This window comes from Hippocampus guttulatus, chromosome 16, assembly GCF_054856545.1.
Source record: "Hippocampus guttulatus isolate MCC_2025c chromosome 16, RoL_Hgut_1.0, whole genome shotgun sequence".
NCBI classification, from domain to species: domain Eukaryota; kingdom Metazoa; phylum Chordata; class Actinopteri; order Syngnathiformes; family Syngnathidae; genus Hippocampus; species Hippocampus guttulatus.
Window position 1 is genome coordinate 2,429,805 of NC_141276.1, and position 18,116 is coordinate 2,447,920.

The following is an 18,116-nucleotide window of genomic DNA, read 5'->3' on the forward strand; positions in this document are numbered from 1 at the left end:
GACAGGTGTAAATTTTGTGTTCTTGACGCTCAGCTATGATAAGTGACATAACAGATTTGTTTGGGGCCTGTCAGGCTTCAAAACCTTACTTATGATTGAGTGAGAACCGGTCGCTTAAGAATTACAACAATACAAGTTAGAATCACTTAATTGTGAGAACATTGGACTACACAGCTATGTGTTTTTTTAAGGAAACAAAATAAAGTTAATAAAATAAAGGCCTGTAATAGAATGTAAAATATTGTAATGCATTCGGGGGGGGGGGGGGGGTGTGTCAGTATAAACGTGTTAAACTCAGGCTCAGGTCCTGGAGGATCGCTGTCCTGCATGTCATCCAACTTTCCCTGTTGCAACACACCTGATTCAAATGAACAGGTCCAATGTCAGCATTCCGCAGAGTTTGCTGATGATCTGATCTTTTGAGTCTGGTGTTTTGCAACAGGGAGACTTGGAAAACAAGCAGGACAGCGGCCCTCCGGCACCTCAATCTGATAAAGCGGTTCAGATAATGGATGGATGGACACAAGAAGACTGACAACTACAGTCGAACCTCGTTACAACGTACCTCGAGGGGACATAACCTGCAGAAACAAGTCAATTACAAACACGTGTATATGAAGAAGAAAATATTTTATAAGGCACGAAACAAACAACCGTAGCGTTCTTACTTCATCTCTTACGTGCAGTCAGCAAATGTCCCCCTCCTTAAGCAACTGCCAGTGCCGCCGACGTCTGGGAGACTCCTTTCCGAAAGTGACAGACAATTTCAGCCTCCACAGACAGCGGCATTTGCTTCTGCTTACTAGACATGTTTTCAGACCATGTGCTCAGGACCGCGACCTGCCTCCGGAAGTATAACAACGTACGAGCCGATCAGTCGTGTTGCGTTGCGAAGTAACCATCGCGATAGTTGAGTTCGCGACCCCGCGATCTTGACCCCGCTGGTTAGTCGATTAGTCGTGTTGCTTTGCAACGGAGGGGAATCCCGCGCTCTACTTCATTCCCAAAGTGTTCAATCGCATCCATTTTGAAATTCTTTAATAGAATGAATAATTAAACCAAGGGCCAACAACTAAAGGCTAAAACATTTCAAACTCTATCAATAATAATCTGCTGAATGCCCAAAATATTGGAGAGAAAATATGACATTATACACGTGAATGTATTGACCTCTTTATTCTTGACACATAATTTGTACACAACAATTTAGAATTTTGACTTTGACCTTTTTTGCATATCACAAAATTAGTCGTAATCCAATCGGTAAGCGTGGTCCCATGTTAAACTGCCACTATTTGGATCATGTTTTCAAAATCACTTAATGTGCCATTTAAGGTCATGGAAGTGCCCGCGCTCCGATCCTCAGAAGTGTATTGTGGGGTCGCTCTTGTCGCACAACTCCACATGCACATGCGAGGTGATTCCCGGGTAGACACTCTGCATGGGCATCATGATGCCCAGACGCTGGCCCTTGCTCACTTGTCCTGAACTCTTGTCCGGGTCCACATAGAAGAGCTTGACGCAAAGACCTGCATGGAGGAGATGAGTGAAATTTGGGTCTACGTTTCCCTCCTCTGTTGAATGTGCGGATGAGAGTGCAATGCTGACCTGCGCCCCGGATTTCAAGACCTTTGTTGATGGCCGCCTTCGTGGAGTCGCTGTACACAATGAGTTCCCGATTGATAGTGAGATCAAATGGAGCGTAGACCTCCGAACCGTCCTCACAAGTGATGTCCAAACCTTGGTGATTCCTCCCCGAACTGGAAGACAACGCACACACACACTCACACACATCAACAATTCAACTCACATCCGCCCGAATCGTCGGGTCCAAGCACCTTACCGTGGTGCCCCGAAGGAGCCTTGACCAAAAATGTCTGATGATCTCGGCGTGTTGAAGGTATTCCCCTGGCATAGCTGGCCAAAGGTCGCCCCCTCACACACATATACCAGAGCTACACACAACCATGGGGAGATGCGCACACACACACACATACACACACAAGGTCAGTACGTGACCGGGCAGACAAAGGTTTTGAGAAGCAACTGGTAAAGTTCTCACCCAGCAGAGCTGCGAGCGGAGCCACGTTCTTCATCATCTTCACCACGACGACTCCACCTGGGCCTCAAGTCAGCTTTTATCTGCATCATGACAACGCGAAGTGGGACGGCCCGGCCCTCTTTGTAACATTACCAAAAATCCATCTTGGCAGCGAGTTGTTCAGTCAACAAATGGCCCGCTATGCCCGTGACACTCGACCTGCTTTGTTGGGAAATTTTATTCTTGCAGATTTGGGCCGCATGTGGAGTGTCAAAGTTCTTGTTGAGCAAGGCTGGAAAGTCTTATCAGTTATCGCGTGGAGAAAAAAAAAAGTGATGGCAGCCAAGAGAATAAAGGTGATACGGTTTCAGAAACAAAAAAAATGTTTTCTCCACTTTCTTGCTTAGTGTCAAGGCCTAATTTGTGATAATTGAAGACATTGAGGATGCTCAAGTATGGTCGGCTCTTGGTTTGGTTCTGAATGCGGAGATGGGATTCAGCCGCTGCTCAGTGGAGGCGTGGATCTTCGAGTGGGATGCAAGGCTGTGGGCCACCCTGAGCTATGGAAAAAAAATCCTAAACTATTCACTTCCTCACTTTTAACAGAAAGCCCTGACATTGCAATTCTCGATCAGTGAGAAGGGGCTTCTGGTTGCCATCTGATGAGTGGCCTGTCCTGAGGCTGGAAGAGGACAGTTGGGAACATTTGTTGTGTAATCGGGTGATTATGTGTGTCTTTGCAGAATGATGCCAATGCCTGACCTTTTTTTCCCCTAGTTTACATGATAAAATATGATTTCCACACAGTGTGACACAACCAAGAGCTTTAATTAGTGTCAAAAATTCAACAAGGAAGAATAAACATCACTGCTACAAAAGTTTGAGCTCACAGCCAATTCATGAAACTTCAGAGATTAAAAAAAAACAACACAAAGTCTTAACATGCTAAATGAAACACTACAAAGAAATAATCTCCCAATTCTTCTGTGATTTTTTTTTTAAAGCATCAATTTTCCAACCAACTAAATATCCGTAGTGCCGTCTGCAGCTACTTTGTATTCACTATCACCGAAAACATTTTGGAATCAACACGTTCAAAAGCATTGGTCAAAAACGACTCATTCCTACAATTTAAATATAGTCATCTGACATGTGAGAAGAGTACAATGCTTAGTCCGTGTATATTGTACAAAATAGACTTGGATAACGCCCTCCGCGCCACAAGATTACTTGGAAGTCCAAATGAAGCCTCGCGACTCACTTCAAATTGTTTCCTTGGTACCAAGACATAACTATAAAGCAAAACTGTTAACGTGAATAGGCCAGTTTTTCATAAATATGCCTTTCCTACGTCTGCCAACCTATTTCTTCTTACCAAGTTTTGTGTACGAGTATTTCACTTGCTTCAAGCATTTTTTGTCCGGTGATGATAAGTTGATCGAGAAATGAGAAATACCACAAAGGTAAGTATAACTACAGGTGTTTTAGGACATGGGTGAAGGTTTCGTAAAGTTTACTATTTTTAGTTTTTCTAATAAATCTTGCCAAGACAAGTTTTCCTGTTCTAATGGCAGATCATTTTGCCTATTTAAAAAACAAAACAAAGCAAAAAAAAAAAAACAACAACCCTGCAGTGCTTTGTTTTTCAAGCCAAGTTTTGCGGAGCAGCCCTTTTGGGTCTCCTTGTACCCAATTAAATCAGCAGGTTAAGTGGCTGGCTCATGATCATGTGTGAGTGGGTGTGGTCTAATTCCTACCAGGCGCAGGAGGTGGTGGCGGAGGCTGAGGAAACTGGAAGGTCGAGTGCCCCATCAGGTCGACTGCGGGCTGTGGGGGGTTGAACTGCTGGGCCATTAGAGGCTGGGGGCCTGACGAGGCGGGTGGGACCGACACCGCTTCACCTCCCACGGCTGAGGAGCCCCCCCCGGGACCGCCGTACTGGCTCGTACTACTACTGCTGCTGTTACTACTGCCCTTTTGGTATGAGCTGGAGTTGGAACCGTAGCTGTGACCTCCATTCCTGCTGCTGCGATCCTTGTAAGACGAGGAAGAGGACGACGAGGAGAGGCGGTCTCCATCCCGGCTGCTCGAGCCTCGACTGTCACGGGAATCACGGCCGTCACGGCTGCTGCTACTGCTGCTGCTCCCGCGGCCATCTTTGGCAGTACTGCCGCCGCCAACTGAGCGCATTCGCCGGTCACACTCGTCTTGGTACATCAGGTTGGGATTGTTGGAAGTGGAGCTGCCTCGGAAGCGGGGGCGGCCACCTCGGAGAAGGAAGCAATATTGCCGTTATTACGCCGGTTCTGGTGACAGCATACTTTGACCCCCCCCTCCAGAAAATATTCCACGAGAGGAAAGGTCCCTCACCTCCACCTCCCCCGCGTCCGGTGTCCACCAGCTGCAGCAGTTTGGGATTGATGGCCTGTCTGGCCTCCTCCAGAACCCGGATCAGATCACGAGCCTGGCGGAGGTTACCTGGCGTAAAGAAAGTGTACGCGGTGCCTTTGTTGTTGCTGCGGGCCGTGCGTCCGATCCGGTGGATGTAGTCTTCCGAGGAATTGGGGTAGTCATAGTTGATGACAAACTTCACATCCTCCACGTCTTTTGGTCACTCAAGAGGAGTCAGAAGGAGTTGAATGGGGTCGGTGCGATGGGAGGAGTTTGGGGAGGGGAAAACAAAAATACTAGTCAGAACAGAATAATTGCATTGAACATTACAAGTTTCGTGCTTTTCACAAAGTCCTACGCAATTGGATGCACTTACCGCTCCATTTTTTGTACAACATGTAATTTGTATGTGACAATACTTACCGCGAGTCAGGACTCGGACAAATATATGGAAACACAAATATAGCGGTTTGTTTCATGACAGCCTTGTTGAAGCTGTATAATTTGGATTAGCATACGGCGTGCCACTTTAGAGATTCCCAAAGCAGGATGTCGTCATGGTGAGTCAGGCATTTTACATTGAAAAAACCGTAAAGAGAAAAGCCCTCCACAAATTCTGCGGTGAAATCGATTTTAGAGCAATCCAGCTCGGTGTAGAAGCGGCATAATCACCTCGGCAGAGGTCAAACCGATTTAAAACTGATCACAGTTCCGACAAGAATTACAATTGCAGCGGGGAGTCATTTGAGGTCAGTTACTAATTACAGATGATAAAGGGCTCGGAAGAACAATCCCAGGAAGCATCACGATGAAGGCTGGAAGGAGGAGGGGGAAAAGGGGAAGAGCAGAGGCGGTAATTACTTACCCTAGCCTGTATCAGAGATAAAGTCATTACATTATCACAGGATAGATGACTACCCCCCGACCCAAAATCTCTCACCGGTCATGGGAGGTCAGCGAACAAAGGAATCGAGCACGCGCACATCCCACATTCTCCCACTGCTTGTCACATCGCCCTTCCTCGAACAATTGAGACAACTCGGACACCTGTATTAGAACATTTTGGCCTCTGTAATGTCGCCCCAGCCAGGTTGGCCGGGGGGGATCGCTTCTGGATAATCGCAAGTCGTGCTCTGCCTGATGTTAACGGTCTGGAAAAGGTCAAAAGGTCGTGATGGTCTGGGCAGTTGGGAGATCTACATTTGAAAGGCTTCTGGGATGTTTGATTGGCGTGCTGTGTCGATTCCCTCCGACGTCATTTTTACAGAGTCTGCTATCCCCGAGCAAAAGTACCAAGAAACAGACTTTAGGGCACGGGTGTCAAACTCAGGTCTGCGGGCCAGATACGGCCCGTTGCGTCACTTATTGGACTTCTGTTCAAAACGTGCTATGAAAAAAAAATGCTGATAACCAAATCCAGGGGCAATAGTGTGATATGATGTGATGAGTATTAAAGCACCTACCAGGGACATACTAGGACCAAAATTCGGTTTGGGAATATTCTTCAACGACCGGACGTCACGCGCCTAAACGTAATAAGACGACGATGGGGGGTAGCGGGGGAATGTAGGGAGGTCGCACGATGTCGTGGGGAGGGCGGTGCGGACGGCGACTGTCACACGCCTAAACGTAATAGACGACCGGGGAAAGGGGGAGTTAGTACGGCGGACGTCACACCACAAAAGTTAATCGACGACGGGGGCGGCCATCACGCGGTACGACCGACCCAAAAATAGATGGGCTGAAACTCAACACATTTTCCTGTAAGTCTCGATGACCGGCGCAGCCCTGATTCCTACACAGAGTAGATTAGATAAGGCGCAAGAAACGGCTCTGAGTTTGCGCCCCGTCAGTCGCGTCCGGCATGCGCAGGTGACTTGTGGACAAGTGGGACTTGTCAGCACGAGCCCGGCTTGATGGGATGCGAAGAATGGTTACACAATTGTAGGAGGACACGAAATGACAGGGGTGGAGCTCAAGTGAGCATCTGAAAATAAACGAAAGCAGACAGCAGAGACACCGAACAGGTGGAAGAAGAAGTGTGGACGAAGACAAGAAGCGGAACTGATGTGTGGAAGAGGAAGGAAGGGGGACGAACAATTACAGAGAGGTGACTCCTCCAGGCCAGGACTCCTGCCAGCCAGGACCAGACATGACGTCCGCAGAGGGAGAGGCCGGCCGCCACAGCCAGTGGTGGTGGTGGGGGTGGGCTGGGGGGGTGTCGTGGCTGAATCGTTGGGGGGCGCGCAGCCTGCAGCACAGCCGTCCACGGGCGACTCTGGCTCCGATCCACCCTCAGCTCCCGGTGGATGAGTCGCTGTTCCCGTGACGCACCACAGTGTGGCTTAGTATCGGTGGCACCAATTGAGAGCTGATTGTTGGGTTACAGTCATGCTTGGTTGGCGGTTGTGGCTCCCCCAATCAGTGTGGTGCGCCACTTGGACCGTGGCGTGGCTGAGGGGAGCCCACCCTGACAGCCCAGCAGCCCCCCATGCTCGCCCCGCCTTCCGTGCCCCCTCCCCGGTCAGCCAGGCGGTCGGCGTCCTGGCAAGGGGGGGGAGAGAGCATCGTGTGCTTTGCGGCCTCGGAGATGGCCGTGTGGGGACCGATTAATCGGGCCGTCTCTCTCCCCAAAAGTCGGCTTTCGATTAGTCATGCCTAGGTCCGGCTGCAGGCTCCCGAGGGCCTGTGTACTTCTAGTTGGCAGAAGAGAGACTTGGAAACAAACAAAGAAAAGAAAATGAAAAGAAAACAAAATGAACATCGAATTAGGTTCACGGTCGAGCTGCATGACTCGTCTCACCTCTTTCATAAGACACCTCACATTCATCTCTAAAGGTCTAAACATGATTTGCTTCGTAGATGCACACTGATCCGAGAAGCAAAGCATCATTTGTTTCATCAACTAAGAGAGCGCTATGTGCGAGTGCCTTACTCTTTACCTCTGCCAAGCAAATGTTTGTGTGTAGTGCGAGCGACATTGTGGCACTCGGGACATACCCAAACCACGGGAAGCCACGTCGGTAGCGATGAGGATTGGAGCTTTGCCACTTCGGAACTCTAAAACACAAAGAGGGGATTCAGAGGCCCCGGCATAAAATGTACCGTAGTTCGCCGCATTGTGGCTGTTGGTGTGTTTGTTGTACCCGTCAACACCCAGTCTCTCTCTGGCTGGCTCTTGTCACCATGAATGCACATTGCTGGCCACCTACGCGGAAAAAAAAAAAAAAAAAAAAAAAAGTCAGTAAGACACATTGCTGATAGTTCCTCAGATTATAAAAGCGCTGCCCTCAGCTCACCCATCACGTCGCATCCTGCGCGTGAGGTCATCACACCGCTTCTTGGTCTCAACGAAAATGATAGTCTTGTTCTCTTTCTCAGCCATAATCTCTTCCATCAGCTGTATCAACCTGACATTTAAAAAAAAAAAAGATGATTCGAAATAACATGCCAACAGGTCTGCAAATGTAACCAGGGACTTACTTGTTGTCCTTTTCGCTATCCATGCACACGTCAACTATCTGAAGGATGTTGTGGTTCGCGCTCAACTCCAGTGCGCCGACATTGATCTGCACGTAGTCTTTGAGGAAATCTTCAGCCAGTTGACGCACCTCTTTTGGCCAGGTGGCGCTCCACATCAGCGTCTGTCTATCGGGCTGGACATGCGCAAATGATTACATGTCATTAATGGATTTTAAAACGTCAATCATGAGGTTGGTTTCCCGTTTGTGGACTGAGTTTATCACTGGCGTTACCCTGATCTGGTCCACAATTTTGCGAATCTGAGGTTCAAATCCCATGTCCAGCATGCGGTCAGCTTCATCTAGAACTAAATATGTGCAACGCCGCAGGTTGGTCTTGCCTGCCTCAAGAAAGTCAATCAGACGACCTGGAGTGGCGATGCAAATTTCAACCCCTGGGAGGGCGACACGGGGAAATAAAAGACGACAGGAAAAAGAAAGGTGCGACTGAATCCAGAAATGTTCAAGCCCATAAATTCAGACGTGACCCTTTCTCAGGGAAAAAAAATACATTTAATGAATTACAGAATACATTTTCTTCACCAATTTTAAGTTAATACCTGTGAATAAAATATTCAAGGGTCAATAGTGCATACCTCTCTCCAGATCTCGGATCTGGGGTCCTTTGGGAGCACCCCCATACACACAAGTGGTTTTAATGCGAGATGATTTCCCATAGTCGGACGCCACCTGCTGGACCTGCTGTGCCAGTTCTCTTGTGGGGGCCAGAACCAAGCACTGGAGAGGATGGAGAGATAGATAGAATCCCATAAGGCAGTGCTCGTTTCTCAACCCAGCCAAAGCGCACACTTTGCATTGAAAGAAAAATCTCACTGCACGGCACACAAAATTAATTAAAATTTGCTGTTGTACAATTTTCACCTCAATCACGGGCACTTGGATAATTTCCCGTGAGACACCTGATGATTTGCCAATGGCTGGGAAATCACTGCTATGAAGACCCATTCCAATATGGCGTTATAAATGCACAGCAGATAACTATACTTTGCTTCTCCTTACGTACAATGGGCCCATCTCCACGCTCCAGATAGGGCTGATGGTTGATGTGCACAATGGCTGGCAGCAGATACTGTGGACGGACAAAAGGGTCTTTGATTAACTTCAAATGTATGTTTTAAGGATGTGGTAGGAAGCCGTAGTAACTCCAAACTTAAGCATTTTGGGTGCATCTGTGACACTGAAAGTTAAGGCTTTCCCTAATGTTGTAGCCAATAAGTATGTAAACATAACATGAACAAAGGAAAATACCAATGGACAGCGTGATTTCTGTAAACTAAAAGATGACTCTTACCGACAGAGTCTTCCCTGAGCCAGTCTGTGCAATTCCCACCATGTCTCTCCCGCTGAGGGCTAAAGGGAATCCTTGGGCCTGAATGGCTGTTGGCTCCTTGAAATTTTGCTGCGTCAAGACATCCATTACATATTCTAAAGAGAAAAGAAATTAACCACTTGTATTAGGTAACGGAAACATGCTTTGTTATGCCTATTTTGCTTTGTTATGTCAAGTTTGGTACATGTCAGACTGTATTTTTTCTTTACTTTTACTTTCAATGAATTGAATTTGTCTCGTACGAAAAGAAAAACAACCCCACCCCTTTTTTTTAACCTGAGTACAATGGGGGTTTTCTGCTTTTACATAAGTACATTTGCCACCTCGAGATCAGGTTTGCAGATGCTTACGAGGAAACTTTGCTTGATGGAATCCGGTGACCGGCTTTGGGCAGCCTGAACCGCGAATGGTTATTTCTTTCTTCCTTCTGTACTCCTCGATGTCATACTGTTGGGGACGGAGTGTGAGAATCCAAATGGTGGTGCAGTGGTTTAATAGACTCAACCCTAAAATGTAGTGAAAAGAAGGAATTCAACGAAAACATACCTGATCCATGCGTTGTACTTCCGGATGCTCGGTGTAAAAGTTCTTGTCGAATTTGGGGAGTTCATCCAGATCCCATCTTTTCTTCCGCAAACGGTCGCCAGGATTGCCAATTTTTTTAATCGAAGATGAGCCGCCTCTGCTGGACCCGAAACGAGGGCTTCTGTAACATGATAACAACAAATAGAACTTTATTGATATGTATTATCCTATAAAATCGAGATTAGTGTTTTTTGTGGTGCTAGTCCCAAAGGTGGAATGCGCACAAACAAGAGCTGCTGTTAGCTTTCAAGCTAAAATGGATTTTACTGAAAATTCTCACCCCCTGTCACGACCACGGTCTCGATCTCGGTCTCCGTAAGAACCTCTCATTTTTAAGACTCGGTTCCTTTGGGAGATAAAGAGGTTGTCAGTTATTTGTGAGATTTCGTTCGCTTTTCCAGAGTTACCCTTTCCGGGGTTTCCGAAGGAGCTTCAATGGGACGCGCCGACTAGTTCGAGCAAAAGATCCTCTACGTGTAACGTTGGTTGTGATGAACTGGGACGGCTTTGCAAAGCCCTGGTTTGGGAAAACAAAAGAAGTACTAAGTCGCGTATCTTTGGTGATACTGTATACGTTTGGACTGCTGTTAAATTGAAGATAACAGCTATGTTATTAGCTTAGCAATTCGGCTCGGATCCGAGCATGTTGATTGGTTGGTTACTGACTGGACACGCCCCCAGAATAAGACGGACCCATTTGTTATTCTTCACGTAGCAGTGTTATTGTGTGCTTCACGTTTATTTGAATACTTAAAACCATGGCATTCGAATTCAAGTAATTAAAAGAAACAAGGAAGAATGCAATCTACATTTTTTATACAATTTTGTCACAAAACTGAGTCTTGATTACAGGACGAAGCTTGTTTGTGCTTTATGGGGCTGCCTAATATCCCCCGTTTTAAAGAAATTCATGGTCGTGCACCTGCAATGCAATCCAGAAGATTGTATTTCACAAACTAACTGTGTTCCCATTGTTTTTCATCATGACTTAACAGGGTATTGTGTAGCGGGTGGTGGTGGTGGTATGGTCTCAAAAAACTACTGCTTTTGTCTAAACGTTTATTTCCCTTTCAACACTAACAAAACCCAACAGCATAAAAGTATATAATACCAAAATACACTGATCAAATGTATACAACAGAAACATAACAGCAATATATCAAAATTAAAATAGTAAAACATAGTACTATATGTAGCAATGCCATTAAAGTCATAATCATGAAATGTTTTACAGTGCTTAAACTGTTATTCACAACATTATTTTCTTTCTGGAATGTGTCCTCGTGTAATACCTCCAATTCAATTATGGGATCTTAAAATTGTATTAAGAGGACTAAGATTCAATGAAAGGCTGGATAAATGATGTATTAATCATTGCAGACATGAGTTTGTCGGAAATGCAACTGGAATAGTTGTCACAGCTAGAAAATGCCATTTGTGTCCATTGATCATGGCCTCCACATTAGTTTTGAATTCACTTTGGCTCTCGTTACTTTCACCCACATTCGACACACTGTTTTGCATTTGCCAAAAACAGGCAATCGTTACTTTGAGGCAACATTGGGGGTTTGCCGCAGTGCTCCACCATCAAACATTGACAATCACAACCACAAACGTCTACTGGCTGCCGCAAAAACACAAATTCAACAGCACCTGATGAACAAAAGTCTACCCAAACACAGTCCGTTTTGAAATAATAACATTAATATGGGTTAGTTTTCGGTTGCCTCCTGGGATTGACTGACATGAGGCTCTTCCATTTCCCCTTGCACAGTATCTCTGCATCGTAAAAGCAACAATTCCATTTTAAGAAACAAATGCAGTCATGTTTATCCTCTTTCATGTCTTTGTCTATCTGTCTGTTACAATTTACCTACTGACTCAAGGCCGCCTTGATCCGGAATACATGCAGTGACCTTAATTGTGAGATTACAATCCAGTGCACACCACAGCTGGGCCATGCTGCATATTCACTAATCTGTGTGGGCGTTGCCCTTCTGTCAATTTTACCAGGCCCACTAAAATCTCTCCTAAATCACATCCCTTGGTGATTCGCAAATATTAGCAGGTCATCAGCTTCAGTCATGCCATGACAGTTGTCGTCCCCCCCCCCCCCCCAATCTAAACCAAGTGCCACATGCCATTTCTGGAATAACAATGTTCATAACTAATTCATACCTTCAAGGTTTTATATGGAATGATTTTCATACATTTGTATATGTGTAAATAAAGCCCTGATTCAGTTGAGAAAAAATAATCTGTCAGTGTGTTATTAATTGGAGTCCATTTTCCTCCTCTCACTATTTGGCAAGTTTTCGGTATAACTTCAACCCAAGAGTGAACATGACAAAAGTTGACAAAAGCCACCACAAGTCAGAAAATGGTGGCACTTTGTAGGTGCAGCTCAATATACGTACAGTAGCTGTCATCCAGCTTTAGCTGTGGGGTTTAAAGTGCAGTATCAGGAAGCTACATGTAGCCATATGGTGAATCAAACACAAATTGCAAATACAGCTTCCATGCTCTAAGGGCCTCTTTGACGCTAATAATAAAAGTCATAACTTTGCCATCTAATGAACATATTCTAGGAACACCCAAACATTCCCCTCAATTCTTTATCTCGGCCATGGCTTCTGAAAGAAAGATGCGGTGGAATCTCAGAACTCATCGTCAGAGCTGAGCAGCAGCGTCTTCTCATTGTCCCCTCTGGTGCTGAGGTTACTGTGGCTGCGAGAAAGAGCTGGCCCTCCGCCTCGCTCCAGGGTGGATTGCTGGGTATACTGCTGATAAGCTGGCGAGAAGTTATGGATGGCGTCTTGAACCATGTCCCCTGGGTTCATCGTCTCCTTCAGACTGCTGGAGATGCTCTTCATTGGTGCACAGCGGCCTGGGGGTGAGCGAAGAAGAAATAGACATTTCACTGTCGCTGAGCAGCATAAATGAGGGGAGAAATTAAAAGGGTTAAAATGAAGGGAAAAAAATTTAAAGACAGACTTGAGTGTCCATTCGGAATGTGGGTTACACATGATGTAAGATGACAGGAGCATAGGGGGGACTATTCAACAAATGTACCCCATGGAACAAAACTAAGATGTTTATCAGAGATAAACTTGACTCACGTCTATTCGAAATTAAAATGGCACTCTTCAAACATTGTGAAACATGATACAAAAGCCCCCAGAACAAAACACTTTGACAAAGACGAACATATACAGCGGGAACAAAGCTTTTGGGTCACACCTACCGTACTGTCCATAGATCGGAAATGAGCCTTTAAATGCAGCATAGCAAGGAAGAAAAAGGACAAATAGAAATATTGAATTCAGAAAAGTCAAGGACAGACTGAATCGGAAAATAGAGCAAGAAAAGAAAAACTAAAATAGCCTCGCGGTAGAAGAAATCTCCAACTTTCCCAAGTAAAAATAACTTACCATATGAATCCAGTCTTTTGTCCATATAGACCTTGTAGGTGAAGGCGTGGCGCAGAGCAACGGCAGCGAAGAACATCTCAATGCAAATGATGAAGTTCTGGTACCCGGCAGCAACGGTTCCCTCACCCACAGAAAAGTCAGCAGAGTTTATCTGCGGAATGGCACCACACTTCTCAAGAATGGCCAGCAGCATTCCTGAATTGAAGAGAGAAAGAAAACGCCCACTTTTAGCCATTCGTTCAATGCGACACAACAACTGCTGTCTAACGCCTCGACACTCTGAGTGACAAAAGATACATGACATGTCAATTGGGGGGGGGGGGGGGTGCAAATGAGTGAATTGAATTAGGAGATTGGTCGTGGAACAAATTGACCTCGTAAGTCAAGCTACTACAGTACATTCACCATGAACAACTGCGGTAATGCGATTTGAATGAAGCCGAGGAGGAGATATGTGCCGGTTGTTGAGCTGCGGTCTTCGTACCTTGCCAGAAGGAAAGGAAGATGACAGACTTGACCATGAAGAACTTCAGCACCGGGCTGTAGGGGACCAGTAACTCTCTTGTGGCAAAGTAGAAGAGGAAGAGCGCGTACAGCGACAGGCTGACTGAGATGTTGTAGATGATGGTCACGTACAAGTAGCCGCTTGCCACACTGGATGGAAAGCACACAGGAGAGAAATCATTTAGCTGCAGAGTATTAAGCTTGTAAAAGTGAAAACAATGGAAACCATCTATTTTACATAACGCCATCAGGAACATCAAGTCAGAACTAATCAATCACAGGGCATAAATAAATTATGTAAGTCCACATTCCTCAGCATCTCAACACTGGGGAAAGGAATTACACAGACCACGTTTATCCGGGGAAATGGACATCTGTACTTCATAAATTGGCCGGTGGTGTGTTTTTACAATATATCACTTTTGAGGAAACATTCATGTATTGGTAGAGTTGTGAATTAACTCATCACAATCAAATGTATGCTCAGGTTTTATTACAGAAATAATTGGACTGCATTTAAATATTGAGGAGGCATTCGGATGACGGAATAACAATCAAATAGCATGACCGAAAACCACTTTGTCATTAGCCGTGACGGGTGTGACTGACTGTTGGTAAACTGTTGCGGAAACCTACTTGAAATCGCCATCTTTGTATTTTCCAAAGGCCTGGAGAATGACGGTGATGATGGCCATTAGTGGTTTGACCACACAGAACTGCAAAGTGGCCTGGGGGAAGCGAAGGAGGCAAAGTCAAGTCGATATCGTGAGAAAAAGGGAGAATGCATCAAAATTCCTTGAGTTGTCAAAGCGTTTGTACACATTAGATGAGCGCGCACATAACATTTATTTGATTCGATGGTCATGCATTTGTACCTGTTTGCAGAACCTGAGGAAGCCAATGGAGTAGGTCTTGCCCCACAGACAACAGGTCCCATACATGCAGCTCGACCTGGAGTGAAGCGCAGGGTCGCACAAGTCAAACATTGGCGGAAACGCACGTGCAGACTGCAGTGCTTGTGAGCGGCGGCGAACAATACTGACTCAATGGGCTTTCCTCTGATTTCAGCCATGATAGCACTCTCGCCTCCCAGATATTCGTAACACAGACTGAGGAAGTTGTAGATGACGAAGGCTGTCGAGAGCACAGACAGAAATGACGACATTACAAGCAGAGATTCCACACCAGGGTGCCGCGGGACACCAGGATGTCGAAAGACATCGTCGGGGGTGCTGCCGAAAATGATCCGATTTCACTTACAGGGAAAGTTTGCAGATTCCACAAATACTCACTCTTTGTCATATTTGTTAAAACTGTCAGTATACACCCAACAATGATGTTTCGTTTACCTGAGTGGGTGTAACAGACGTGTTTAACTATAAGTGCTCAGGAAGATCATGTTCATGTTCCAGAGGTCAGGAATTGTACATTAACCACTTGGCTTGTACCACATGCAGCAGGAATCACAAATAACTGCAATTTCCTGGGTTGATAAATCAGCGATCGGGGATGGAATCACACGCACTGTAAACTGGAACTTCAGAGACATTTTTCTTTCTTGCCTCACTGGATTCGCTGAGCTTCAAGCGGTTGCTAGGAAACAAGCTATCCATTTCCTGTAATCTTCAACAGGCCGCAGACGTGATAATGAAGGGCGAAGTCTTTGCAAACGGCCTTTGCGGGAAAGGCGATTTATCACGGGTATATCAGAATTGATACTTTCTCAGATGAACATCCACTCATCTCTGGGGTTACTATCGGCGAGTACGGCGTCATACTCTCTGGCCTGAGAGCAAAATAAAGCTGTTTTATCAGCTCAAAGCACACTCCCCTGTCCACTCACCTTCGTAGCAGTCTCTAACGGTGTCAAAGTACACGTAGTACTCCTCATTGGTAAAGAAGAGAAGGCTGAGCCAGGAGTCAAAGGCATATATCGGGACAATGAAGAGAATCCTCACTATATGTCTCTGCTCATTTGGGGAGCTGTAGTAACGAAGGTGCATGTAGATCTGCAGGAACAAAGAGGTAAACATCAACCTTGATGCAACAACGGAATACAAATGTTCATTGCCATTCACCATTCCTTTGGCTCAACATTGCGCAGATCAGTAACAAGGCAACGGTAAATATTTTCTTAAGTTGAAAATTGAAGCCAAGTTGATGTGAAAGGTGTGTTTTGTGCATGCGCAAGGTGGTTGTCAGTCTGCGCGCACGCGTGTGTGCGAAAGGGGAGTCGTTTCTTGGCTTTCATCACTTGTATTCAAATGAGCAGACAGCAGGAAGAACTGGGCGGAACTGAACATCTGTGCCTTCAACCTCCTTTCAAACTGCACAATGTTCCACCTATCACCTTTCCTGGAGTGTAAACAGACACACACCTTTGCTTGAAAAAAAAAAGGGGGGGGGGTGCAGGGGGGAAGCAACTGATGATTGTCCACAGTAACACTATACTGCTCTGATATGGCTGATAGCTTAGAGGAGCCTACAAAGGTCAACACCTAAACTCCACAGCAACAGTCGTCTTTCGTAGAGAGTAGAGAGAATATTGCCTGTGCGTATTGATGCATGCTCCGTTTGTATGCGTTACTGCCACGTGTCTGTCAAAGTAGAAGTTGCTTGAAGGTTGACAATTATGGTGACGTCTATGCTCATTTCTGTTAGGCCATCTGTGGCGCGTCGCATTATTTAGTATAAAGTTAGTGGACTTTCGTTAGATGAAATTGTGTTTGGGAAACGATAAACTATAACTTGCTATACAGTCTCGCTGTCTTGCCATATGTACTTGCAGTGAACAAAGTAAAGGACTGTCTTTACCTGGTGACATGTGATCAGCAGTGCCGTCCAAACAAAAAAACCTGATATCGTTTGGGCGGTAGAGGTCATGAGGAAAATGGGCTGCTCCGCGGTGACCACTGGGGCTTCTGGTATGAAGGAAGAGTTTGAGCCCTGAGGGGGCATCGTCGCAGGGGCCTTGAGTGCAAGGCCTGCTGGAGAGTCATTCGCCAGCCTCTCTGACAAAGCCATGTCTCGCCTCCAGAGTCCACTCATCTGTTTTGTAGAAAGGAGGCAGAAGGGGTATTTTAAATAAGAATTATAATGATTGGATTCTGATTAAGAATCAAAATTAAGTCCTGACGCCTTCAAAGTGCACAGAGGAACGTGAGGCCGAAGAGCCAGATGGCTGTGCTGTATATAAAGGTTAGTGCTCATTTTCGATCAAATGCTCAATGTGGATGTTCCCCATACGTGGACGCCTGGGGCCGCCCCAAGCTCTGCACGCCCATTTTAGGCATACAAAACATCTTTACTTAAATGGTGCTTTACCAAATGTTTGCATTAACATTTACCAATTCATACCTGATGATTTGTTTATAATGAAAAAAACAGACAGTCAGTATGATTTTAGTTATTTAAGATAAAACTAAATGTGAGTATGAAAACGTCAGGCTCATTGATTAGATTGTAAATTGTTAATTGGGTTCAGTAGAGTCCTGCTGTGGATTGACCCACAAAAGGCAGAAGTCATTACATATTGCTAGGCAGGGATGCTCTACGAATCGGTAGTCTTTGTGACAGGTCAACATGTGTCCGCAGGCGTGGAGGCTGCCTCGCTCACTCTCGTCATCTGCTGACTCAAATTGTGTTCAAAGGCAGTGACGACAAACATTGGTCCTCACAATTGACCGCGGCTCCAGTAAAAACAACCCATCCATTATCTGAACCACTTATCATCAATAGGGTCATTATGCGTGATATAATAAATAATGTGTAACTTCCGAAATATGTTTACATATATACATATTTAGCATGACACACGTATGGTACTTACCTCCTCCGCGGTTGTCTGGTCAGCGGTACCGTTTTGTATCCAAACATCAATTTAGCTCATCACGGGTCAGTGACACACTTTTTCAAGACAACCATCTCAACGGTTGCATTCCGACGAAAGAAACTTTGCACTGCTGCTCCAACACAAAAATATTTGCCCGTTTACAATAGCTAGCAAATGTGTGTATAGCTGGGGGCTTGAGGCGGTAATGCTAGTTCGCGTTAGCTTGCCGTTCAAGTCCTGTATTAGCTTGTATTTTCGGTGTACATTCAGGTGAAAAAATCCAAAGTTTTGAAGTAAGCCTTAAAATGAGAGTAACGACGACGATCTTGTAACTTCCTTGAAGACCAATACGCCTGTGCCGTTAGTGCTTCACATCACCAGCCGTGGATGCCAAAGTAAACGTCACATTTTAGCACATGCGCAGTGTGTCTTTTGCCACGTAATAATCGCTGTTTATCAA

The 18,116-nt window shown here is 45.6% G+C and overlaps 3 protein-coding genes across 6 annotated transcripts; all 3 read right to left on the reverse strand.

Moving 5' to 3' along the window:
- Window positions 1-1,161: 1,161 nt before the first annotated feature.
- On the reverse strand, window positions 1,162-2,223 carry LOC147192423 (leukocyte cell-derived chemotaxin-2-like). 2 transcript variants are annotated; one of them, XM_086132841.1, is made up of 4 exons: window positions 2,063-2,223; window positions 1,844-1,955; window positions 1,609-1,760; window positions 1,162-1,529 (listed from the first exon to the last, which is right to left on the reverse strand). In XM_086132841.1, exons 1-4 carry the CDS (start codon window positions 2,097-2,099, stop codon window positions 1,363-1,365), a joined length of 468 nt encoding a protein of 155 aa, XP_085988967.1. In that variant the 5' UTR covers window positions 2,100-2,223; the 3' UTR covers window positions 1,162-1,362. The 2 variants fall into 2 exon arrangements, with proteins under 2 accessions (XP_085988967.1, XP_085988966.1); XM_086132840.1 differs by lacking the exon at window positions 2,063-2,223 and having other exon boundaries at window positions 1,844-2,010.
- Window positions 2,224-2,850: 627 nt separating this feature from the next.
- Window positions 2,851-10,538, reverse strand: LOC147192424 (putative ATP-dependent RNA helicase DDX17). Of its 2 annotated transcripts, XM_086132836.1 has the most exons (14): window positions 10,297-10,538; window positions 10,170-10,235; window positions 9,851-10,010; window positions 9,655-9,751; window positions 9,266-9,399; window positions 8,978-9,043; window positions 8,550-8,691; window positions 8,188-8,348; window positions 7,916-8,088; window positions 7,732-7,842; window positions 7,579-7,640; window positions 7,433-7,492; window positions 4,412-4,645; window positions 2,851-4,308 (listed from the first exon to the last, which is right to left on the reverse strand). In XM_086132836.1, the coding sequence occupies exons 2-14, from the start codon at window positions 10,217-10,219 to the stop codon at window positions 3,788-3,790; spliced, it is 1,971 nt and encodes a 656-aa protein (XP_085988962.1). In that variant the 5' UTR covers window positions 10,220-10,235; window positions 10,297-10,538; the 3' UTR covers window positions 2,851-3,787. The 2 variants fall into 2 exon arrangements, with proteins under 2 accessions (XP_085988962.1, XP_085988961.1); XM_086132835.1 differs by having other exon boundaries at window positions 10,170-10,538.
- A 396-nt stretch (window positions 10,539-10,934) lies between these two features.
- On the reverse strand, window positions 10,935-18,051 carry LOC147192425 (transmembrane protein 184B-like). Of its 2 annotated transcripts, XM_086132837.1 has the most exons (10): window positions 17,654-18,051; window positions 16,639-16,872; window positions 15,668-15,833; window positions 14,868-14,958; window positions 14,700-14,775; window positions 14,461-14,552; window positions 13,805-13,974; window positions 13,321-13,515; window positions 13,134-13,160; window positions 10,935-12,776 (listed from the first exon to the last, which is right to left on the reverse strand). In XM_086132837.1, exons 2-10 carry the CDS (start codon window positions 16,870-16,872, stop codon window positions 12,547-12,549), a joined length of 1,281 nt encoding a protein of 426 aa, XP_085988963.1. In that variant the 5' UTR covers window positions 17,654-18,051; the 3' UTR covers window positions 10,935-12,546. The 2 variants fall into 2 exon arrangements, with proteins under 2 accessions (XP_085988963.1, XP_085988964.1); XM_086132838.1 differs by lacking the exon at window positions 13,134-13,160.
- Between the last annotated feature and the right edge of the window lie 65 nt (window positions 18,052-18,116).